Below are 26,182 nucleotides of genomic sequence, written 5' to 3'. Positions count from 1 at the left end.
AGCGGCGGCCGTGAGCTAGCCAGTGGGGCACGCTCACATGCACTAAAAGCATGCACGGCAGGCCCGGCTATGTCAACAAAACGAGGAGAAACTCAGATTATAACACACACAGAGGGAGAGCGACTTCATTCTCTGCTCAGGTAGACATTACTCTTCTATATCTTTACATAGCAAATAATCTCTGGATATCAAATTTAGCACCTTTAATCTTGTATTCTTGTAGGATCACTTTTATGAACAGTTTCATCTTAACTTGTTGTATGTCAATGTTTGGCATCACAATACAATCACCTTTTACGTGTAAACAATGATTGCATTTAGACACATGTCTCACCAGGCATCCTAGCGATTAATTAAAGTACCACAGAATTTTATTCTTAATGTACAACAAAAGATTCTGGAAATTAATTGCAATAACAACTCAACAAGCAGTTTTTTCACTTTCTATTTCTTTGTATCACCGCAATAGAGTAACGCCATGAGTATGGTTTTGTACGAGAGAAACCCTTTAATAAACAAAAGAGTGTAATATGGAGTGTAGCTTCAAACAGTCTGCTAGTGAATGTTTAGACATTATATTTTTTTTCTTTAATTTATTAGCTGCCCGCTGCATGTAACTGATAAGGAACATGAAAGCTGCTCTAAGTAGAGTGATGTCCTTCACAGTGACTAAAAATAAAACTGTGGTTGACATGATCATCTGTGAGAATTGTCACCATTATTTAGGATGTTCCGACAAAGTTCTTGGGTCTCGTCTTCATCTCCACCCTCTTGAAGGAGTAGCGTTCTCCAGTTCGTCCGTCTGTCAGGATGTACCACGCCCCCCAGTAGATCCCGTTGGTCACCCCGCTGTAGCGCCCACGGTAATACCGTCCATTCAGGTTAGCTGCCAGGCAGGCATCGAACCACCAGCCTGCACCGTAGTACTGACCACAGTTTCCACCCGCGTAACGGTCGTGGTCTCGGTCAGCCGTGCTGAAGGATCTGCCGTCGTGGTTGTAACGTTTGCTGTAGCTCAGTGCGTTGCCTGCATCGCCAGAGTACTCCCGCGCTGTTAGACGATACCTGGAAGACAGAGAAACAACATATGACACATTTGTGAGGGTTGTGCGTGAAATTCAACCCTGTGTCTCAACTTGCGTACTTCCGTACTGACACTTGCTATTTTGAGTACATAAGTTCGTTCACACTGACATGTATTGTAAAAGTTGGATAAGTGGTCAAAAAAGGAGTGTAGAACGCTGGACACTTCTCCCCCTCAATGGGGTGATCAATGATCACCGTCTTGGTTATACGTAGCGGAAGGAGAGATGATGGTGGCATATTTTCCAACATGCATGAAACGGAATACGCAAGTACATGGAAGTGTACTAACGGAAGTATCCGAATTCAGACACAGCACAAGTCTTTATGTGTGTACTGAGAAAACCAAGTGGATACACATTAAACGTGCTAAATGCGAGATTGGGAGCATATCTATTGCCTCCGCTCAGCTCTCAACATGGCTACAGCTGAGCCAGCATCTCATAGCTAGAGGTGCTAACAGTGAAAAAAAAAGGCAACACTGCTGACAGAGCTAACAGTGTAAACACTTCCGTGACGCGCCGTCGGTTTGGACGGCGTTATCAGCTGTAACCGCCGTATGAGAGCAGTGCAGAGCAGTGGCCACGAGCTAGCCAGTGGGGCATGCTCACACGCACGAACATGCACTAAAAGCACACACGGCCGGTTCTGAGTTGAGCAACTTCATTCTCTGCTCAGGTAGACATTACTCCTCTATATCTCTACATAGCAGATAGTTGTTTGCTGCTGTATTAATGCTCTGAATATTGTATAGAGCACCTTTAAACACAAACACAACCTGGCATGCACTGACCCTACTGCTAATACCACAACCCAGATTTGTGATGTCACTAACTTCCATGCACCAATCAGATTTTAGCAACATTTGAATCAACACAAACCCGATTAAACTACAACCACACAGATGCAATAAGGCAGATTCTGAGAGTTCAAATCTTTATAAATGATAACCAAGACATTTCTTTCTAAACTTTGTTTGTTGCCTATTTTCATTGGCTTTAAGATCATTAATTCCACCCATCTAGCTGTTGCAGAAAGTGTTTCACCTCTGTGCCTCTGAAGCCACTTTGAAGTGGTTGTAGGTAGCCTGGCGTTTCTGATGGTGCCAATCCTCCAGCTCAATGCGAAGTTGATGTTGGCCCATGGAAGTGAGGGCGTGCAGCGCTGCGTTCCCCAGCCAGTGTTCTCCCTGCGGACCGCCAAAGCCCTCCCGGTATTCCTGCCATGTCCTGTTGAAGTCCAACGAGCCGTCCCGCCGATTCTGGATCACCGTCCACCCACCACCCGCCGTCTCCATGTCACATTTAGCCTGAGTCAAAACAAAGACTTTGATATTATAAAGCCTAGATTTTCCACAGATAGCATACACATCTCTAAAAGAAGAGGAATAGGGTGGGGGTCCGTCTGCCTGGTTTATGAGTGTGGTGAATCTGAAATACCTCCAATGCCGGCCGGTGCAGGTCAGGCTGGATGGTGTAGATTCCATTCTCTTTGATCCCGAGCTTGTAAATCTCTGCACAGTCCTGAGGATGTAACCTCTCCAAGGGGGCAGCTGAGAAGCACACACAGTATATTTTTATTCAACTTATTTAAGCAACAATCGTATGATATGATCACTCCTGATGCCCTTACCTGTGGGTGGATATTGTGTGATGCTCTTCAGGAAAAGCAGCAGGTCTCTCTCCCCCTCTCTTCCTACAGCTGCACTCTCTGTCAACCCAGAGAAAGATTAGGTTATCAGAGAGACACCGGGGTTGAAAATAGAAGCTTTGTCTTTGTATACTACACAGAGGGGTTCCAGTTTGTATGACGACGCTTTAAATCTTCTCCACAACGTGAGCCATACAGTACGTGTGTCCGTGTGTGGATGTACATAGAGTTTTTCTCATCCTTCTCAGTGCAGTTAAATTCCTATGCACTCACCTATGACCGACACTTAGCAGGCCTCATTGAGGTTCTGTTTACTATGTGTGGGGGAGTGACTGCACTGGCATTTCTATGTGTGTGTTGCAGAGGTGGGGAGGGGATATAAATGTGTACTACTCACCCAGTCGTTTGGCCATCGCCCCAAGGGCCTGGCTATGACAGTGGAGGTCACACTCTGTCAGCACAGCTGCCATCAGTGCCAGGATGGCCCCTAGAGAGCTGTTCTCCTGGCTCCCGTGGCTCCAGGGGCCCCCTGTTTCCTGGAGAGAGCGCATGCAGCGCTGCAGCTGAACGAGACGCTCTTTGACACCTCCAGTCTGCAAAGACAGCGCTCGCAGGTACTTCTTGATACGACATTGTTACACACAATATTCGCCAAGGAAACTTCATATCCATAAGTGTTGAGTAAAATAATAATGCTGTTTTTAAATACAGAAAATCATGCATCCTTAAGTTTGGAAGATGACATCTGAACGGCTAATCCACACTCAAAACTCACAGCTCAGTGGCATGTTTTCCATCAATCTGTCTCTTACATTTACATCAGTCATTGTAGTCACGTCCCTCACACACACCTGTTGCTGCATGAGCTCAGCACAACCGTATGATGAGGACATTTTTAAAGCAGATCTAATTTTATCCCTTCTTTGATTGCTGACTGTCATTGCCTCATGGCTGTTAGGTGGTGCCAAGTTTAGTGCGCCGACTGTCCCGTGAGAAAGGACCTGTTGACCTGTTCCTGATAGTACACTGCTCAGTCTACAGTCTCAGGGGGTCGGCTCTGCTTCAACCCGTCCATCAATGTTTCTGAATCATCTCACTGTTACATGGCTGAGATTAAATGTTGCATTATCTGGCTTCTCTTAGAATAACATTTTAAAGAATAAGTCTCATTGGGACTACGACTATAAGCGATGTCACTCACCTTAGGCTGAACCTGGGGGACATCGTGCCTGTTCTCCACCCTCCGAGGAACATCTGAGATGGCTGGAAGTGAAAGCCCCATCCTGCAGGCTGCTGTCCCAGTTTGACCCTCACAGGCCCCGGTACCGACTCCTGCTCCCGTCCCGGGCTGGATGGGCGCAGCCACCAGACTGTCCCTGCAGGGAGGCTGCGTGCAGGCCGGAGACGCATCCGAGGACAGCAGCGCTCCCACGTACAGCGACAGCAGAGGAAGCAAACTGAGAGGGCCGAGTGGAATCATGGGAAAATGCAGAAATGCAGGCTGACCTTTGTCTTAAACTCAGGTGGTCCACCTTCTCCTCCAGGAGGAAAGCCTTCTTTCTCTGAGCTGTAAGTTGCTTTCCCTTTTGTTGTTGATAATTCTCAGAAAACTTTCACTTTCCGTTATATCTCAACAACTGCCTCCTCAGGTGGAATTTGTTTTGATATTTCTATTGTTGTCCTTGTCTGTCTTGTTTTCTACTTTTTGTGCTTCATTCATCCTCTTCTTCTTCTTCTTCCTCTTTTTCTTCTTCTTCTTCTTCTTTTTGCTTCAGTTCATCTCACTCCCGGTCCTCCTCTTCCTCCTGCTCTCTGTCTGTTAGTGAGGTTGCTTTGGCTCAGATTCCTAGATAACTGCGGCACTCTTTGCTGTCTGACACGGACTAATGCACCCACCCCCTGATGCACACACACACACACACACACACACACACACACACACACACACACACACACACACACACACACACACACACACACAATCTGTCCATCTCCTTAACTCATCTCATGCTCCCTCTCTTAGACTCCCACACAGCCACACACAGAGGTACATGTTTACACACACACATAGTTTAACATTACGCAAATATAAGCCAGTCTTTCACAGATTAATAGACCTTTATTAATGCTATGATTGAGCTCCTCACCTGCCTCTGTGATTATACCTGTCTCACACGCTGTATGTTCATGCAAGAATAACTTTTTATTCCTCTGGAGAACCCCATTCTGAACAGGCTTTTACCTCTTCTTACCCTTACCCATCGACGTGCATACGCTGCAATGTTTGTAAAGATAAAAAATGCAGCAGATGCTTAAAGTATGTGGCTCCTTTCGTCCTGTGCACCATTTTCTCACTCACGTCCTTTTGTGTCGCAGTATTTGTGTTTACAAACGGAGTTCCAAAGAGGCCATAAAGACTCTACATTCAATAGGAGCGAGAAGGCAGGAATTCCTCTATAAACACCAGTCATCAGGCACACTCCCACTAACAAGGAGCACAAACACACGCATGTAGACACACTTACACATGAACATGGAGCAGGACGAAATCAAGATGAGATCTCTGTTAGGTTTGATGAGGAAAAAAAATAATTTGGTGAAATTGTTGTTCTGATGAGCCAATGGCAGCGGAGTCTGTGAGTTTAAATAAAGATGTTAAAGAAGACTCAAAAGAGAGTCAAGATCCAAATTTTATTTTTCTAATAGGGCTGTCAAAGTTAACGCAAATTAGTTTTAATGCCACTAATTTCATTAACGCATTAACACAACTTATGATTTTCAATTAACCTCTAAAAAATCTGACGGGCCACCATCGGGCCCGACCGATATCCAATCTTTTGGAGGTTATAGTGAATCCATCGGTACCAACCATGTCATACTAGCTTGACGCGAAGGAGGTTAAATAACTCCAAACTCATGCTAAATTTTGGTGAGGAAAAATTGTCATGGCCATTTTCAAAGGGGTCCCTTGACCTAGAAATGAGTTCTATGGGTACACAGGAGTCTCCCCTTTACATACATGCCCACTTTATGATAATCACATGCAGTTTGAGGCAAGTCATAATCAAGTCAGCACACTGACACACTGACAGCTGTTGTTGCCTGTTGGGCTTGAGTTTGTCATATTATGATATGAGCATATCTTTTTATGCTAAATGCAGTACCTGTGAGGGTTTCTGGACAATATTTGTCAATGTTTTCAATTGTTAATTGATTTCCAATAATAAATATACACATACATTTGCATAAAGCAAGCATATTTGCCTACTCTTATGTTGAAGAGTATTAAATACTTGATAAAACTCCCTCTAAGGTACATTTTGAACAGATAAAAACTGTGTGATTAATTTGCATTAATCAAGATGATGGACTAACAGTCTGCAGATGGGATGTAAAGACTGACCTGCATTCCCGTCTTTACATGTTTCTGCAACACTTTGTTTTTGTGTTTAAAGGACAAGGACAGTCTTTCATGTATCACAGCAGCAGCTCACTCACCTATCTTTGACTTCACAGTAACACTTTCTCAGCACATTGTCGACACCACAGAGTGCTGCATCACTCTACAGAGGTCCAAAACATAAATGTGGGCTGATGTCTGGAACCACCAGTTCACTTGGTTCATTCATTCAAAGTGGGTTGACGCTGTCCTCTAGTGGTGGAGCATCACAGTTCTCCCTTTTGGCCATATGATGCACTGCAATGTACCTGAACCTTCACATCTTTGACGTGTTCTGTTGATCGTATAAAGATGAAAAAGCATCACTGGTGGGGAGAGGTATTAAAAGAAGAGGGCCCCCTCTTTAGTGTGAAGCTGTATGCACACACATATTTGGTGATAAAGATCATGGGATATGAGTGAAAGCTCCAGAAGGACTACTAAATGGACCTTGAGACTGTTTTCTCTGCTGCTGTTTTCCAAGGTTGAGAGTGAACTTTCAACCTCAGCTTTTAAAGGGGTTTCGTGGTCATATGGATTAGCCTACTACTCAGCCAAAGTCTCAGAAAATGACCCTGATGATGTCATCAGGGTCATCTCAACTTGGGCTCAAGGCACACACATTTTTAACAGACCTGTGTTTCAAACTGGGGGTGTGGGGTTTGAAAAAAGTGGGCATTTAGCAGTTGCATTGTGGAAATTGTGGCTACCCGTGTTTTGGGAGTTTGACCCACAGAGACTAAAAACTTGTATATCTCAGCCTCTGCTGCTTCGGTTTCGACCTATCTTTTATTTTAATCTGTTTTTGTGAGTCCCCAATCTTAAATTGCTGCAAAAATACTACTTTTACATCCACAAGTGGTGGGACCTAATAAAACTGAACCTCTATACCAATCATGATATGATTATTAAGCCTGTCAAATATTAACGCGTTACGCAAATTCATTTTAACGCTACTTATTTCTTTAATGCATTAACACAACTTGCAATTTTTAGGTTGTAGCGGCCTAAATTTTAAAGTTAGAACATGCTGGCATCATATGAAACTAGAAAACCTAAGAAATCCATTGGTACCAACCATGTCACATTAGCCTGTCGCGAAGGAGGCTAAATAACGCTCGCAATTAACTATGGACAATCATGCGATTAATCGCGATTAAATATTTTAATCGATTGACAGCAATAATGATTATATAACATGATATGCTGTAGGCTTATATATCTTAACGTTAATTCTACTTTAACTATGAATTAGATAGATAGATAGATAGATAATAACTTTATTGATCCCGAGGGAAATTCAAGTTTCCAGCATCACAGTTCCAAAGTGCAAAACATGTTAGTAAAAAGGCAGTAAAAAACGTTAGTAGTGCAAAGTACAAAGTACAAAAAAATATACCAGATATAAAAATACAAGGAGATGAAGAAAAACTTTTAAAAGTGAATATAGTGCAGGGTAACAACTGTGATACACGACTATTAAAAAAGTGAATATAGTGCAGAAGAGACTGTTTAAAATGAATATAGTGCAGGTTAACAGCTGTGATACACGACTATTAAAAAAGTGAATATAGAGCAGAAGAGACTGTTAAAAGTGAATATAATGCAGAAGAGACTGTTAAAAGTGAATATAATGCAGGGTAACAGCTGTGATACAGGACTATTAAAATGTATAGGCTATATGTAAATATTATTGATGACAAACCTGAAAACTGAAGTTGGGTCTTAACATATAACAGTTTTCAACTGTTGCTCCACCTACCAAAGACCCGAAACTGAACTCATTTCTGCAGAAATAATGCAGAACTTTATGATACTATTAAAAACAGAAGTGTGCTGCGTCAGTGGGCTTGCGTCTGACGTAGGACGCAGGTTGCGTTGTTGTTGGAGGAGGAAGTGAAAGGAGAAGAGAGAAGCAGCAGACAGACAGATAGTTAGCTCGCTGGTAGGACAGCCCTTTAAGCAAAGTGCCAAATTTACACACCAGTTTGTAGATAATCTGCCTTGTCAATTTAAGACACGGTTTTTGTTAGTTTTCACGCAAAAGGACGACACATTTAGCCAAGAATCTGAACCGCGGCGTTGCCAAATCATCGCTCTAGCTACCGAGTAGAGCTAGTAGCCATAGCTACCGAGTAGAGCTAGTAGCCATAGCTACCGGACCGTAACGCCTAGTTAGCCGCTACCGCTGACTGTCCTGAGACAACAACAGCCAGTCAGCTTCAGTCTGCTCGCTTCTCCGGTAACAAGTCGACTCTTCGGTGTGATACAAGTTGAAAGTAAGTTCTTAAAAACGACAACAAGTCTGTTCACATGTATTTAATGTTTGCTCACTCATCAAGTCAGTGTCCTGTTAACGATAACATCTAGCTAATGGTGGTGCAATCTTTGGTTGACAAAAACAAGGCCGGCCTCTGGCTCCTCTGGGTCGGCTCACACAGGGAGGAGAACCGAGGCTAAGAGGTCGAAAAAAGCACCGAAAAATCCTGTCAAATATTGACAAGAAGGAGTATTTGTTTTCTCTAAATACTTCACTTTTTACTTTGTGGATACAGAGAAGAAGGGGTCAACCTTTCACCTCAAAACTACCACTTCTTTCTGTGTGATTAATCATCATATAAAGGTGGACAACATGAGTTTATACATGTCTTCTGTCAACAGGCTGTATGATATAACTATATCCTGTCAAATGTTGACAGAAGGAGTATTGTTTTCTCTAAATACTTCACTTTTTACTTGGCTTATACAGAGAACAGATCAACCTTTCACCTCAAAACTACCACTTCTTTCTGTTTATTAATCATCATATAAGGGTGGACAACATGTCTTGATGGTTGTCGAGTTAACACATGTCTTCTGTCAACAGGCTGTATGTGAGAGACATATCCTGTGACTGTTTGTTGTGTTGCCAGGTAGACGGGACTCTATTATGTTTGTCTGTTTTTGTTTCGGTTGTGACTCACAGGGCACGCATGTACTCGTCCTTTTAATTGGTTTAAAGCTATTTAATTTAATAATCTCATATGGCTATACAACGCCTATATTGACCTACTTGTGCCAAAAAAAGCTTGCCAAGATTAAGTGTAACCTGACTACTATCCATATTGTTTTCAAGTTCAAAGGGTGTCTGACAATGTCATCTAACTTTATTTTTCTTTACTTTGTCATCACAATTAAAAGAGCCTGGCTTTAAAATAAAAAAAAAATGATTATCAGGATTATACTAACAAATTTCACAAATTGATAGCAAGTTTGAAGATGGCAAACTAAGAATGAAACAATTGTTTAACTTTATGTGTTGCCACAATTATTTATATTTGTGTAATTTTTAGGGATCAGGCGGAGCAGTTGTGCATCAAACTCATAATATTAAAGACAGGAAATTAAATACTACCTGAAAGAGATGGATTAAATGTACTTTTTCGGCAACACTTCCCTAAACTATCTGACCTTCTCCATTGGTTTTCAAAATCATACTAATTACATAAGAGTATGAAGACTGAGACATGTTACTGCTCAGTGATTTGGTTTTAATTATAAATTGTAGTTGGCAACTGGCAACCATATTCAAGTTTTACTCTATAAAATACCTGCCTGGTAGTTTGGATCAGCTTTAATTTGAGATATACTCATATCCAATGAGTTGACTTTTTTTTTAAATATATATTTATATATATAATTGTTCAGCACAACTTATGGTTATGTGGGCTCATCATGGTTTAAATGTCTGACTTTTTTTATAACACAGTTAACATTGTAGCACACACAGCTGCGTCTCATTTTACGCTGCACAGTGTACCTTCCAGTTTGTTCCACTGTATGGAGTACTTGTTTATAGTTGAACATCTACATTAGATAGTCTCAGAAAATAACCCTGATGATGTCGTCGATTATCTCAGCTACATTTTTAACAGACCTCTGTATCAAACTGGGGGTGTGGGCATTTAGGAGGCAGTTGCATTGTGGAAATTGTAGCTACCTGTTTTTTTGGGGACTTTGACCCATAGAGACTAAAAACCTGTAGGCTATATCTCTATATTCATTAATTTATTAATTATACTAGTTTGCAACTGGCAACCATATTCGAGTTTTAATCTTTAGTACCTGCTTGGTAGTTTGGATCAGCTCTAACTGTGATTATGCAAGCTTGTCATGGTTAAAATGCCTGAACTTGTTTTTCACAGTTAACATTGTAGCATACACAGCTGCGTCTCATTTTACGCTGCACAGTGTACCTTCCAGTTTGTTCCGCTGTTCGGAGTACGTTAGTGTTTACGTCTAGATTTGTCTGTAGGCTCATGTGGAAAGCAGTCTTTTTCTTCCAAACATTTATTTTCCATTTGATACAATCCTGAATTTAATTACAACAATGTTGTAAATGTAGGGAAACAGCTCCTTTTGAAAGCATTATTTTAAAGAAATCTTTTGCTACAGATGATATTATGTACCACCAACGCTGTAGAATAGTGCTTTAATCACACATTATTTTAGAATGATGTGTTTATTGTTCTCCATTCTATAAATATTGTTTATCACATGAGCACTAACTAATCATGTTACGTAGCTAACCAGGAAATAACAAATAAAGATAGCCTAACTTTATGACGTGGAGATGAGTTTGAGCATTGAGAAACATCTGAAGCCGTCTATATTTAGTCCAGAGTTTGTTTGTGTCTGTGGGTGTGCATGCATAATCTATATCAGAGGTGATCTGTGAATTCCAGCTGCCTGTGCCGGTGATTTATGGGCAGAGGGGGTAAATAAGTTTTGACTTTTACTTTAACGCATGACTTAAGCAGTGATGGGCAGTTGCCTCTGTAAACTGGTGATATTGTTTTTTACAAATGTATAAATACAGATATTTGCCCAGACATCGTTTTTGATCCTTAAATAATATAAATACATAGGAGATTAACCACGAACAATAGATGGATAAAACATCACAGTTAAAAGAGCGTGGTTTAAAAAATAATTTAATTATCAGGATTATACTAACAAATTTCACAAATTGATAGCCAGTTTGGAGATGGCAAACTAAGAATAAAACGATTGTTTAACTTTATGTGTTGCCGCAATTATTTATATTTGTCATTTTTAGGGATCGGGCGGAGCAAGTTGTGCATCAAACTCATAATAGTAATGGCAGGAAATTAAATACTACCTGAAAGAGATGGATCAAATGTATTTTTTCTGCAACACTTCTCTAAACTATCTGACCTTTTCAATATTTTTATGCAAAATCATGTAATAAATGTTTGCACAATTATTTAAGCTATTGTTAACAGCAGAACAATGGCAAACATATACATCCAGACACACATTATTTCATATTAGGACTGTTAATTGATTAAAATATGTAATCACGATTGTCCCTAGTTAATTGCGATTAATTGCAAATGAATCACACATTTTATCTGTTCAAAATGTACCTTAAAGGGAGATTTGTCAAGTATTTAATACTCTTATCAACATGGGTGTGGGCAAATATGATTGCTTTATGCAAATGTATGTATATATTTATTATTGGAAATCAATTAACAACACAAAACAATGACAAATATTGTCCAGAAACCCTCACAGGTACTGCATTTACCATAAAAAAAATATGCTCAAATCATAACATGGCAAACTCAATGTCAGTGTGTCAGTGTGTCAGTGTGCTGACTTGACTACGACTTGCCCCAAACTGCATGTGATTATCATAAAGTGGGCATGTCTGTAAAGGGGAGACTCATTGGTACCCATAGAACCCATTTTCATTCACATATCTTGAGGTCAGAGGTCAAGGGACCCTTTTGAAAATGGCCATGACAGTTTTTCATCGCCAAAATTTAGTGCAAGTTTGAAAAGTTTAAAATCATTCACAACAACCTAGTATGACATTAGATTGATTTCTTAGGTTATCTAGTTTCGCCTTAACTTCATTGTATAAATAACTTCAGTTTTTTTTCTTTATCGATATTCATTCAGTTTGTCACAAAATGCTCTGATAGTAGATATCTGCCTGTTAATGTTGGTGTACTAATGTATTTCTTGAGACAGAATAACTAAAGGTGGATAACATCCAGCTGATTTCTGAACCTCCTGTCAGAGATCATAGTCTGCACTCAGAAATCGATGTCTAACGCGTTGCTGTTTTTTTAAAGACCTGAGTTGAGTTTCTTTTGTAAACATGCAACTGCGGTCTGAGCATGCCTAGACTTCAGTGCTGTGCTGTTGTTCATGCTCCTGTCAGCTAATCAGTCACTACCATACTGTGCTTCACATACTGTTCTTCACAGTATAGCAGTCACTGGAGTGCTGTACTCATTCCTCTCAGAAAGAATGCAAGTGTACTTTCTAGTACCCGATGGGAACTGAAGTGTTTGTGTTTTATAGGCTTAGTTTCAGAATTTGGATTCAATTTATGGGCTTGGGTCATACCAAAAACCTGTTTGAGTTTATGGATTGGAATGTCTAAAACATCTTATGTGCTTTGTACATGATGTTTACTTACGTGACGAGCTGATGGGAAGTGGTCATGTTTTGTTAAACCGTCTAACAGGTTATCATGTTTCACTGCCAAAAAAGGAAGAATGTTATCATTTGTTTTCCCCCATAAGGGACAGAATTGTTCATTAAAGCCATTTTGTTTACTAATTGCAAACAATATTACACTCACAAATAAATCCGCCTATATATTTCTGTATACTATGTACTGTATACCTACCCACATATTAATTTGGCCTAGTGCTGGGCATACACTGTACGATTTTAGCCCGTTTCTGGCCCCCTAATTTTGAGCCGCACAACTCATTTTTGAGTCGGACTGAATTTCATCTTCGTCAGGCGTTTGCCGTGCAGTGTAAAGGGGCGACTGAGGCCCAATTAACTCCTCCCAACCGGCCGTTGGACAGTTGGATGAATCAGCTTTACTCACAGTTAAGATCACCTTCACTGTTATGAGGAAACATTGTATTATAGGCTACATATTCACATCAGACAGCTGCCATTCTCACCGACAGTATATGCATACAGTCTATGATGCACACCTACAGTAGACTTTCTAAGTTTTTATTCTCTTCAGTAGCAATATGCTCAAGTTGGCACAGATAAGACAGAAGTGTGAACAAAGATAAAGCACCCTCTTATGAAATCAAGGTTTATTTTGGTCTGTTTAGCCTATTTGTGTAAGGTTTTTACAGATAGCCCCGTAAGATTTGAACATAGCTGTTTTTTATGCCTCTGCCCCAACGTCAGACGTGTTTTCAAGTAGTCTGTCCCTCCGTACCATTCTCGTGAACCCGATTTCTCAGGAACACCGTGAGGGAACTTCTACACATTTGGCACTTGGATTTGGTGGTCAAAGGTCAAAGTCACTGTGACCTCACAAAACACATTTTCTAGCAATAAGTCTATAATTCATATGCTAATTTACAATTTCACACAAATGTCTAATAGGATAAAATGATGACGTGATGACATTTTGGATAGACAATGGCTTTAAACTGCAACTTAACTGGTTAGCGGAGGCATACAACCACAAGGCGGTAATTCTAGTTTTTGTTTATTTTACTGCCACACAGTTCATTTTGTAATATGAGTTTCCTCCATGAAAAGTGAAGCCATTATATTTTTGTCTGCCATGATTAAGTCTTTGAAAGTAGGGGGAATGACTTATTTTTGTAGGCCAACCAGGAAGTTAGCATCGCCCTGGCTCCCTCGACAAAAAGCCAATGGGATTTTTCCATTGGGTTTTGGATTATTGCAGAAAATGAACAGTGTGGCAAACACACGTTTATGATACTTCTCTTCAGCAATATAATCTTCACAAATGAACATCACTTTGATGATTTTTTGAAGCGTGAATGCAATCACCAGAAATAAAAAGCTGACGTTAGGCTATAAACTTAAATGTGATGACGTTTAGTAGTTTCGTTTAACCACTTGTTAGCAATTGCCTTTTTTAATACACATAAAGACTTCAAAGTTCACGAGTGTGGTATTTATTGATGTATTTTATATCGTAGAGCAAAACGTTAAAATCTCTTAATCTTGTGTTAACCACAGACCTTATTTCTAGGCAACTAAAAACCCATTAAAAAAACACATTGACTTCCAGACGAGGGTACCTGAAGTGCTAAAAAGATGACGGAGGCTCATCTTTGCTACTTTCTGGTATTTCTACAATTGCATGTTTAACTTCCTCACTTTTGTGGAAACGTGGTTGAATGAATCATCTCCCAGCTGCAGTTTAGAACTTTTCTAAATGAATCACAGCAGCTACAGGCGGGATAATACTTAATTTGCTCACTCAGTCATATGTTGGGCAATATTTCAGATATTGCTGACTTAATTTTGACAAGATGTGGAAGAAATGATGCACTCCACTGCCTAATGGTGAACTACAGTTCTTGCCAAAAGTCACATACTGAATCTGTGACTGACCCTAATCATTAGAGTTTATTGTTGCTTTGTTGGGAACATCAGAAAGTCATGTATGAAGACCTAGACATTAGGATTTTAGATACAAAATATATATGTACAGTGTCCCCTAGCTCATGTTGTATATGTAAGGGATAATGTACAGCGAGCCGGTCATTGTTGTGAAAGAATCCCCGACAGGGCGATGCTGCTATACATAGCAACGGTCTGCTATACATAGCAACGGTCTGCTATACATAGCAACGGTCTGCTATACATAGCAACGGTCTATTATACATAGCAGCGGTCTGTTATAGAGAAATTACAGACCGCAGAACGCCATGATTGACCAATCAGAATCGAGTATTCAACACAGCCGTGTAATAGGCTGTTGTAAATGATGGTCATTTTACATCAACATTGTATCTGACTGATAACTGAATATAGGATGATTGATGCTGTACTTAGATAAACACATGTAGTAGTAGGTTGTCTGCTTAGTGACCGCCATATCAGCAAAAACCGCCATATGAGCTCCTTGGTTTGGAATAGTAGTACAGAGAAGCAGTCAGTTGTCAAGGAGGTAACTTCCTGTCGTGCATGAGAGAGAAAGAATGATGTGTTCCTCGTGATTTGACCAACAGCTTAGAAAGCACATGACTGGAATGAATGGTATTCTAACCTGATTGGTCCAGGGGCAGAAAACTCTACACACAAATTTGTAGGCTAATGTTTTCCAAAGGGCCTGTCTGCATAGAAACAGATTCACCTTTGTATTGATTACATTGTCCCTGACCAATAGGAGACTGGTGATTAGGTTGTGACTTGCCATGACGAGGTTAGGAGGTGAGTACTGTCTGTATGCTTAACGTTTTGTTGTTTTTCTTTCTGCAGCTGTGGAAAAATGACGTCCAGGAAGAAAGTGCTCTTGAAAGTCATCATCCTGGGAGATTCTGGGTGAGTCAAAACAGGATATTTCTCTCCTACATGTCAAAACCAGCAATTCAGAGTATGAAACTATCCGTTAAGTCTGTTCTAAAAATAGTTTGGTGGGAAAAAACCTAAATGCTATTTTGGTTTTGAGTGAAATCATAGAAGACTGGTTGTATTGGTGTTACTTCCTTGCTGGCAGGAGTTATTATTCTGCCATAAGCTGTCTCTAGGCAGAACAGCCCTACAGTTTTTCAACCACTTTTTTTTTTACCTGTAGACCTACAGTAAGTAAGGGATAATGTACAGCGAGCAGAGGGGTTTTATTTCACAACAATGACCCACTATTTGTACATTATCCCGCTTATTACACGGCTACTTACTCAATAAATAAATAATTTGACACAAAAACGGTCCTCCAGAGTCCGACATCAGAACTGTATTCAACAAAGCCGTGTAATTATGGGACATAATCACTGTCATTACCTTTCATGCTAAGTACTGCATGGGATTGTGTGTGAAAAGTAATTGCATTGTTATGCAAAGACTATTGTAAGGGCACTTGATGTTTCACAGCCTTTCTTAAAAGGTTTAAGTTTAATAAACATTGTGATAATAGATACTAGAGCTGTGTGATATTGGAAAAATCTACTATTTTTTAATTGTTTCCTCCACTGACAATGTGACAATGTTTTGCCTGTGACATGTTCCTAAATTATTTACCATATTCTAATGGCTTGGTAATGTTTCTTCATGGCTAAAAAAATCCCCAAAAATGATGGCCAAGCGAGTGGAAACATTCATTGTGGTAAAAGTCAGAAAATTGCATCACTTTAACTGCAGCCTTTCAGGCATTGAAAAGGGAACATTAAGCTTAATATTATGAAACTACAATGAGCAAGATCCCAAACTGTGACCAGTATCTGTATCTTATTTCTCACAATATTGGACCCCAAGGGTGTGTTAATTTCAATGTCATTGCCTTTATCACATGGGTAAAGACCCTGTAGGTGGCTACGTCAGATTTCAGTCCGTCTGTAATGCCTTTTGGCTGCATTTACACTTTGCTTATTTGAGACGACTAAACGATCCTCTCAAGATGCATAAAGTGGTAAAAAGTGTGAATGGGGTCTTGATTACATCCATAAATCCCCCCATGCTCTAAATAAACATAGGTAATCTAATGACTGCATATTTCATACAAGCTACCAGTCAATGAATACCAACTTTTATTTTTGCTCTTGGTCTAACATCTACAGTATCTGTTATCCTGATGTTTGTTGTCTTCTACTCTCAGTGTTGGAAAGACCTCCCTCATGAACCAGTATGTGAACAAGAAGTTTAGTAACCAGTACAAAGCGACAATAGGAGCAGACTTCCTGACCAAGGAGGTGATGGTGGACGACCGACTCGTTACAATGCAGGTACAGTACAGCTGGGAAGGGAACGTCTTGGAGAATGAAACTTATTTGTAACTTTCTTCAGTGTTGTGCAAGTTCACACTTCACAAGAGCTAACGTCACACAGATTAAAATGAAGTAGTTCACTTTCATAGATCACAATTTAGAATTTTATATATATATATATATGCGAGTGGAAAGCATCCTCGCGAAGGAGCATTTCTGCTCCGTGTGCACAAATGCGGTCTTGCGAGCACGGGATTGTGACGAGCTCGACGCTCTCGCGTGCTAGCAACTAACACTTGCTCACTTGTCAAATTGACTTTGGAGGCGAGGATGGAATAGTGAGTGGCTGATATCTGACTCCGCTCCTTTGATTGCACTGCCATGGCTGCATGTCGGCCATACAGTACGTGAGCATCAATAACTGTCCCGGGAGCTAACAAGGCTCACGTTAACACTCATTAGTTGCAAACGGATATATTCTGATCATTGTTCACCAGAAACATGAGCACGTTCCATGCACAACACTGACTTCCTTTTACCAGACACCATGGTATCAGTGTTTTGCATTTTCTCCATGGTTGTTAATATTTGCAGCAGGCTTCTCCTCTGTTCTGTAATCTTGTCCATTTACTTAACTTTTCATCTCCTTGTCGTTGTTTAGATCTGGGACACAGCTGGCCAGGAAAGGTTCCAGTCTTTGGGTGTTGCGTTCTATCGTGGAGCAGACTGCTGCGTGCTGGTGTTTGATGTGACCGCACCCAACACCTTCAAGACACTCGACAGCTGGAGGGATGAGTTCCTGATCCAGGCCAGCCCTCGAGATCCTGAGAACTTCCCCTTCGTGGTGCTAGGCAACAAGATTGACTTGGAGAACAGACAGGTTAGTATTGCTGGATAATGCCTCCATGATGATGTAATCTTAGATAACTACCCATGCTGCATTCAAATGTCATCCCTCAAAGTTCTAAAACCCATTTCCAATGTCCACCCTAACAGGCTGTCTACACCTACACATGTTTCAGCTGTGTTTTTTTCTTCTGACATTCACACTTAACTACATTAATGGGTATTGAGCTGAGAGTGCTGTTGAAATGCTTCTGAGCACAACAGTGTGCTGTACAAAAGGAGTGAGGCGGAGCCCTCAAAGACTTAGATTGACATCACAGTCATAATCCACACAAGTGCCTGAGTTCAAGGGTATAAACACACACACATACAGGCTAAAACTGCTCTATGAGGAATGGCAGAGCACTTAGTGAAAAACACAGGAGTCACTTTACCTGTGCAAAGTAATTTCTGTTAGTAAAGGTCAAGTCTGGAGAAAAGGTTTGGGAACCACTGCCCTAACAGAACAAAGACCTTTGCACAGTGCTTGCTGCAAGGTACATTTTCCATTTGTTCTCGTCAGCTTTTTTGAACTTCTGTCATTTCAGTTTCTAATATTAAAGTTAATGTTCATGCAGAGGGTACGGAAAGAGATCAAAAGGTTGGAGAACCATAAGCAGCCTCGTGCAGCTCATTCTTTTTTGGGGAGGGATGCATTTTGCTTTTATGTAGGGAAGTACCGATATTGGATATCAGGCCAATAGTGACTCAGATAGCTGGATCGGCTATCAGTGACGATGGGGCCTATGCTATTCAGTTCAGTTCTATATGTATATAATAAATACATTATATACTGGACTAATTTGTTGCTGCATTAAAAAGGGTTTACACTTGAATTGTAATTCCTGTTAAGTTTTGAAGGTTTTTTACAAAGTTGCCGGTGCACGATTTATTGTTTTAAAATATCAATTCAGTAAATATATATCTATGTATTTATTTGTTACATTTTGATTTACAAAGTTAGAAAAGCAACATTTAAATCAAGCGTGATACACATTACACATAAAAGAATAATCCCAGTCACTTCCACACAGTGAGGCATACAGCTGATCAATTAAACACTGACTTTATTAATAATGATTTTTCTTTTGGAGACAACCACGAACCCATCCTTGTACATTCCAGCTCACCTTATTGATGAATCTCTTCCTGTTCATGCACACAGGTAACCACCAAAAGGGCCCAGGCTTGGTGTCAGAGTAAGAACAACATCCCCTACTTTGAGACCAGCGCCAAAGAAGCCATAAATGTAGAACAGGCATTCCAGACAATTGCACGTAACGCCCTCAAACAAGTGAGTTACAGTTGAAATGAAAAATGAAAGTATGCACTTTTACAGTCTTTATTACTTTGTCAGTTTACTGATTATTTTTCTCTCTTTTTCTGCCTGTCAGGAGACAGAGGTGGAGTTGTATAATGAATTCCCAGAGCCCATAAAACTGAATAGGAATGACGGAGCTAAACCTTCAGCAGAAAGCTGCAGCTGCTAAGGGACAACTTGGACCATCTTCTCACTTGGCTTTCTGAATCACCCCGTCACCGGTTACATCACCTGCACCTCACCCCCCAGGGAAAAGACTTCCCTACTGGTCTTCCTCCTTCACGCCACTTTTCATTCCATCGACACAACCCCTCACGCAGTACATGGAAGTACCTCCCCCACCCTCACTTAGTACACAAATTAATACACTAGCGTACACTCGCTGACAAATCCAGTGCTGAAAGATCACACGAGAGAGGAATGACACCCCTTCTGACCTCAAAGTCCCTGACGCGATAGTGAGTGATCTCCTGCCCCGACCACCCGCTGTTCTGACTTTGGCCCCCGACTCTCAAACCGAGGGGGCAAGATGGAGCCATGTTCAAAGAGTGCAATTGGGACCTCTAGATGGACTGGCTGAAGCTCTGTAATGTGAGATGATGTTGGCTAATGTCAGCATCCCACGTATCTTATTCTCTTTCTGTTTTCTCTTAGCTTTCTATTGCCTAGCTGTCAAAAAATAATCAAGTTGAACTATATATATATATATATATATATTTTAATTGGCTGATTTCTCAAGCCAATCTGAAACACATATTTGTTTTTTTGCACTTTCTTTTTATGTTTTTTGCCTTTAAATATTATAGAGGGATGACTGATTTTGGGCAACGTCTGCTACCACATGCCTTTTGGTAAGCTTCAAATTACACCTCCTCACTTGTTTTCCCTGTCAATTATGTCCCCTGAGAATCTGTTGGAACACTTTTGGTGATTGTACTGCCTTTTCCCTTCAAGTTTGTGCGTCAGTGGGTTTATAACTGCCTCACACTGCAGATGAAATGTTCCTAAGTAGACATTAAGTAAAAGCTGATAATGCAGTCACAGTGTAAAACATGGATTAATTCCTTGATATATTAATATTTGCCTTTTATGTAACATTACTTGTACTGCTACTATTACTGCTGTATATGTTATGTCCTTCATCAGACATCTTTCAACGCTATGGAATTACAATACGTGTCACCAACACAGCATACACCTGTCTTCTGTCATGTCTTTGTTATTGTTGTTCTCTCTCTATCTGCTTGTAGCTCAGGTTGGCTAAGTACTTAATATTTTTAACGGATTGTGCATTACGGTGTATAGATGGTAAAGGTAAAATGGCTGATGGATTCAACTGAAATGGATGTTCTCTCTTCCATTTAAAGAAAAGATCAAACTTTTTGCCCTGGTATTACTCCTCCTTATAGAAAAAAATCACTGCGATGCCAATGATGTTGTCAAAGAAAATTGGGACGTCAAATAATAAAACTCTTGAATATATCAATGGTCTCGCATTATGTGTCTCAGTTTCTGTTTGACTGTTTGATTCATTTCTTATAATTTCGTAATGCATCCACTTAGTGAGAGATATTATTTTTCTTGGCATTTGTATGTTTTCAAGTGTGACTTGAAAACATGAAATAGGACATTCTCACAGGAAACATTTTGACTTGAAAAACACAGTCGTGACAGTGAGCCAGCATGCACAATTCAGCCATCATTCATTTTCCTACATTTACAAGTCAAAATGTCCTCCATGAAAAAGGCCTCTTTGTGTGATGCTATACATGGATGAACTGCAGTGTTTAAAAAAACATGGTAAATGCCCCCACACCAAGGTTTTTTACTCCGTGGGCTTCAATACCCACACTGCCCTACTATCTCAAAATCATTCAATTGTTCATTTTATAGTGATTTCACTATGGATAAGACTAGTGCTGGAACTCAAAGTGAAAATAAGATAAACTGTTAAACAAATATTTGCTTAAAGTAATAAGCAGGTAGACTGGTATTACACGTTGTGTCTCCAATGAGCTCATTATTCTGTGGTGAGGAAAAAAGAAAACAGGAATTATTCTGCTTTTTCTTTCATTATAGTATTACTGAAAAGCACACAGTTTAATTACATGTATTGTAGATTCATAATATTTAAACAGAAGAAGCCTTGTGGACAATCATCTCAGTGCTTTAAGACTAATGAAAGGACAACATGCAAAGTCTCTCTTATGAAGAACTGAACATATATGATGATGACCCCTAGAGCTACTATGGCAGAGTGCAGTCTTATTATTATTTATTTATTTATTTATGCACATCTCTTTTGTTCCTTGAATTATTTTCTACCCCCTCTTTTATTTTTGTTATTATATATATATATATATTTTTTTTTTTTTATAATTTTAGTTATCTTTCCTATCCAATTGTGCCTTGTATGTTAGAAGTATTGAGTTTAGATTACAATGCCTTAATGTTTGTAAATGAATTATCTTCAATAGAAAAAAAATAAAAATAAAAAATAAAAAATAAAATAAAAAAAAATAATCTTTACACCAGAAGCAGCTCGGAGGCAGAGCTGAGTTCCGGTATGTTCAAGGACGGTGAAAAGAGGAGCTATCACGCATCATATCATCGAGTGCTACGCATGCACAGTCTGCACTGACCGCAGCTCCGGCTACACTGCGCATGCGTACCACGATATAGCTCAAGACCCGTGTCCTATCCTCTTTCAACAGCCCTTGGTATGTTCACAGAAAAGCCCTGACAAGTGCAGCTACTTCCGCCTTTAGCCGCCTCTCATCACACAGAGAAATGGTAAGAGACAAAACAAGACATAATGTGCTGATAAACAGACACAGTTTAACAGTTACTTGTCCGTCTTTGTCGATGTAAAGGACGTTAACGTTACCGCTCCTCGACGACACTGCAGGAAGGCGCAGCTCGGTTGCTAGGCAGCTAGTTAGCTACCAGCAGGCTAACGTTAGCTGGTCTCCTAGCTACAAGAGAACACATCCGAGATAATACAATCCTACTTCATCAAAGTACAGACATAATAGTGATTATGACAAGCTGGATATGCGTAATTCAATTCGTAGTTTCATATTAACAGCTTAGATTTCCACAATGATATTCTTCTTATGCACAATTCATCATTTCAGGTATCCACTACGTCATTCTTACCTAGGAAATATGACGTCACTTTTGCCATTCGTGTGTATTGGGTTTTATATTTCAGATAATCTACAGTGACATTTTTATTATCTAGAATAAACATTCTGGATATCTGCAATATAATTTCTTACTGTAGTGGGGCGGCATGGCTCCACATAACATAACAATTGTTCATGTTGCGATAAAAGCACCACATTTTGCAGATGTGTTGATATATTGGGAACAAAACTAGATATTGGGCCCCATCACAAACTCACACCCTGGTCAAGGCCTATGGAAAGGAGGCTGGGTCACGCGTCATCAACGCGTCTTATCTTTGGGGGTGAAACACATGCACAGTAAAATCCAGTCTGCACTCGCCGAAATTGAGCCAATTGCAAAGCACGACCGCAGCTTCAGTTACACTGCACATGCGTTATACCCCATACCCCAAGACCCATGTCCGATCGTGACCCAGCCTCCTTTCCATAGGCCTTGGTGGCCGTGGCAGCCATATTTCAAAGTGGCCACCAGCGGTGGGTCAAACTTTCCTATCCCATTAGACCCACATGCATCACCGGACAGAATCTGGTTTCTAGTAACCCTGAGAACCAAATAAAATACTCACTCACAATTACATGGAATTTTACAGAGAAATGGGTAATTTCATTATATTATAATTTGATTATAGTGCGACAAATTTTATTTAAAAAAAAAAAGTTAATATTCCTGGTTTAGATGTCATAGGTATGGAGATTGGAGCCTTAATTACCTCCACCAAGGCCGAAGGCCTAGGAAGGAGGTTATGTTTTCACCGGCGTTGGTTGGTGGGTTGGTTGGTTTGTTGGTTTGTCCGTTTGGAGGATTACTCCTTTTAAACAGAAATTCTGGTCAGATTGTACACATTGTACCTTCAAGGCCATTACAGCTTGTAAGGTCATTTGAGTAAAAAATGTTCAAATCTCCATGTGAATAGATGATATAGTAGACTCAGAGAGTTATCTAAACATTGTTTCATGTCAGGAGCACTTTCCTGGCACCATGGAGTTAAGATGAATTGCTGGTTGTGTCATGGGTAGACCCAACAGTAACAACCAGAAGCCCTCTCTAGGTCGAGACTTGAAACTTGTTGATCCACACGAATTCTCACAAGACGTTCTCAGTTGTACCTGCTGCCGGTAGATTCTTCTTTAGGAATGATTCTCATATACTCTTGCTCGCTTTCCTCCCTCAGACGGCAACCTTGCGCCCATATCTCAATGCAGTTCGTGCTACCCTGCAGGCCGCCCTCTGCCTGGAGAATTTCTCCTCGCAAGTGGTGGAGAGACACAACAAGCCAGAGGTGGAAGTACGGTGAGTCTTTCACCGCAACTTTGAGCGGTTAACACCCAGCAGTGATTAAATCTGAGTTTCACCTCTTCGTGCTTGTGGACTGACAGAAAATGAATCGTGTGTTTCTCCCTATTTATAGAAGTAGTAAAGAGTTGCTCCTCCAGCCTGTGATCATCAGCCGTAACGACAAGGAGAAAGTTTTGATCGAGGGCTCCATCAACTCTGTCAGAGTCAGCATCGCTGTCAAGCAGGTCGGTCTGGCTGCTGTCTGGGTGCCAAATGGTTATGATACAAAACACATGGTTGCTTACTAGAAATTAGTGATTAATATGATTGATGTAAAGATCAGAACTGTATCTGTAATCCTGACTATTCCTTTTAAATATTCTGCTGCTGCAGGCAGATGAGATTGAGAAGATTCTGTGCCATAAATTCATGCGTTTCATGATGATGAGAGCGGAGAACTTCTTCATCCTGAGGAGGAAACCAGTGGAGGTAAGTGGGCGGTGAAAGTGGGTCAGACACATTTACAGGGTTCCCACACATACTTATTCAGTTATGGAAAATTACTCAAAATAGCCTAATGTGGAAAACTGTTTTTAAAATGTTTTCCTATATGAACCGTTAAACATAGTTAACCCTGAATGACCTTGAGTGGGTATAACTTTTGAATGCATCTTGAATGTTCCAACTAGAGGAGACAGCAGAAACAAAACAATGATGTTCAAATGATGGTTGCCATTTTTTATATTTAAAGGTGCTAAATGCGAGATTGGGAGCATTTCTATTGCCTCCGCACGACTCTCAACAAAGCAGCCAACGGTGCTAACAACAACGCTGCTGACAGAGATAACAGTGTTAACCTGGGGGGGAACAGGAGGGTGGGCGCTACGCTCCGCGACTTCAGTCGGGAAGGCGTTATCAGCTGTAACTGCCGTATGAGAGCAGTGCAGGCCATGAGCTAGCCAGTGGGGCACGCTCACATGCACAAACATGCACTAAAAGCACGCCTGCCCGGCCCGGCGATGTCAGAAAAAACAAGCTCGGATTACCACACACACACACACAGAGGGAGAGAGACTTCATTCTCTGCTCAGGTAGACATTGCTCCTCTATATCTTTACATAGCAAATCGTTCTTGGATGCTTTATTAATGCTTTGAATATCATATAGAGCAGTGGTTTTCGAAGTGGGGTCAGGGACCCCCAGGCGTCCCTGAGAGGGTTCCAGGAGGTCCCCAGCAAAAAGGGGAATCATTTTTTTTTCCACTATAATTCCATCCATAACTAACACAATAACAGAAACTATGACTATTTTGGTCATGGGTTTCATACACTTTCTGTAATAAAACATCTAAAAGCAAAAGTCCCATCAGACGGTGAACCCAGGGACAAAATCTTATCACATGGGTGTCCGTGGTCTGAGTTGTGTCAGTTTAGGGGTCGTTGACATGAAAAAGTTTGTGAACCACTGGGTATAAAGCAGCTTTAAGCCACAAATGATTTCCAGAAAATGTCCTGTAAAATGATTTGTTGCAAGTTGCGGGAACCTTGATTAGTGCCTCTTTTTTTGTCCTCCGTCTTCATTTCGCAGGGCTACGACATCAGTTTTCTCATCACCAACTTTCACACAGAGCAGATGTACAAACACAAACTGGTGGACTTTGTCATTCATTTCATGGAGGAAATTGACAAGGAGATCAGTGAAATGAAGCTGTCTGTCAACGCCAGGGCTCGTATTGTCGCCGAAGAGTTCCTCAAAAATGTAAGTTGTGGTTTTTCTACATTTTTCTGTGTTTCTGTGCTCGCATCGACGCAGCATTATGCACAAGGGGTTTAGTTTTTGCATTATTTTTACATTCGGGTGTCTGAGTTACGTATGATAGGACTTTGATTCAGTCATGTATTATGCTGTTATTTTAGGGATATAATGTTATGTTGTTGTATGTGATTAAAGTCATATTGTTAGTAGAGAAAACGTTTATATAATTGTTATGTCTTTTAGATTTATTGTAGCTTAGACATTGTTTTTGTTTTCCCCTCACAGTTCTGAAAGAGAGAGAAAACCCGGGAATACATTCCTTTTGCAATCTTGGTCGTCACTGTGGAGATTTCGCATCACAGAGCAGAGACGAGACAAAATCAGCTGAGAGAAGTTGAGAAACATAACATGTACAGTAAAGATGTACAGGCCAATTGGGTATTGCCCTTTAACCTTAACATGCCCCTTTGCTCAAAAATATTGATTTTTGTACATAATGAATATTCACACAAGACATTAATATCTGCCTTTAGAACATTAGAAGTCAGGGCAGGTCCTTAAAAGCTATTTGTAGTCAATATTTATGAGCACAGGGTAATATGGATTTAAATTTAAATGTTTTTTTAATATATATATATACATATATATATATTATATGCACATACATTTAATTTAGCTATGTTTTGTTATGACAGCCCTTAAAACCACGAAGGCAATCAATTGGTGCACGTTTCTTGTATTAGTACACAAGTCCACAGAATAAACCCTATTGTAGATGGAAATAATTCAAATAGATATACTTGCTGAAAGTGAAGATAAATAAAAAACATTATTCTTTGTATT

General features: G+C 40.3%; 3 protein-coding genes across 4 annotated transcripts; 2 read left to right on the top strand and 1 right to left on the bottom strand.

Moving 5' to 3' along the window:
* Window positions 1-119: 119 nt before the first annotated feature.
* On the bottom strand, window positions 120-4,669 carry si:ch211-157b11.8 (fibroleukin). The gene is made up of 6 exons (XM_037752067.1): window positions 3,935-4,669; window positions 3,131-3,326; window positions 2,716-2,793; window positions 2,523-2,635; window positions 2,130-2,392; window positions 120-1,065 (listed from the first exon to the last, which is right to left on the bottom strand). Exons 1-6 carry the CDS (start codon window positions 4,211-4,213, stop codon window positions 723-725), a joined length of 1,272 nt encoding a protein of 423 aa, XP_037607995.1. The 5' UTR covers window positions 4,214-4,669; the 3' UTR covers window positions 120-722.
* Window positions 4,670-8,042: 3,373 nt separating this feature from the next.
* On the top strand, window positions 8,043-20,603 carry LOC119497536 (ras-related protein rab7-like). 2 transcript variants are annotated; one of them, XM_037785737.1, is made up of 7 exons: window positions 8,043-8,451; window positions 11,271-11,314; window positions 15,470-15,532; window positions 16,803-16,929; window positions 17,573-17,791; window positions 18,962-19,090; window positions 19,191-20,603. In XM_037785737.1, the coding sequence occupies exons 3-7, from the start codon at window positions 15,480-15,482 to the stop codon at window positions 19,284-19,286; spliced, it is 624 nt and encodes a 207-aa protein (XP_037641665.1). In that variant the 5' UTR covers window positions 8,043-8,451; window positions 11,271-11,314; window positions 15,470-15,479; the 3' UTR covers window positions 19,287-20,603. The 2 variants fall into 2 exon arrangements, with proteins under 2 accessions (XP_037641665.1, XP_037641655.1); XM_037785727.1 differs by lacking the exon at window positions 11,271-11,314 and having other exon boundaries at window positions 8,044-8,451.
* Window positions 20,604-21,757: 1,154 nt separating this feature from the next.
* On the top strand, window positions 21,758-26,178 carry arpc4 (actin related protein 2/3 complex, subunit 4). The gene is made up of 6 exons (XM_037785750.1): window positions 21,758-21,910; window positions 23,481-23,599; window positions 23,718-23,829; window positions 23,978-24,073; window positions 25,172-25,342; window positions 25,625-26,178. The coding sequence occupies exons 1-6, from the start codon at window positions 21,908-21,910 to the stop codon at window positions 25,628-25,630; spliced, it is 507 nt and encodes a 168-aa protein (XP_037641678.1). The 5' UTR covers window positions 21,758-21,907; the 3' UTR covers window positions 25,631-26,178.
* Window positions 26,179-26,182: the final 4 nt, after the last annotated feature.

This window comes from Sebastes umbrosus, chromosome 1 (assembly GCF_015220745.1).
Source record: "Sebastes umbrosus isolate fSebUmb1 chromosome 1, fSebUmb1.pri, whole genome shotgun sequence".
NCBI lineage: Eukaryota > Metazoa > Chordata > Actinopteri > Perciformes > Sebastidae > Sebastes > Sebastes umbrosus.
Note: the sequence above shows the minus strand (reverse complement) of the source record. Positions and strands in the feature narration are given on the sequence as shown.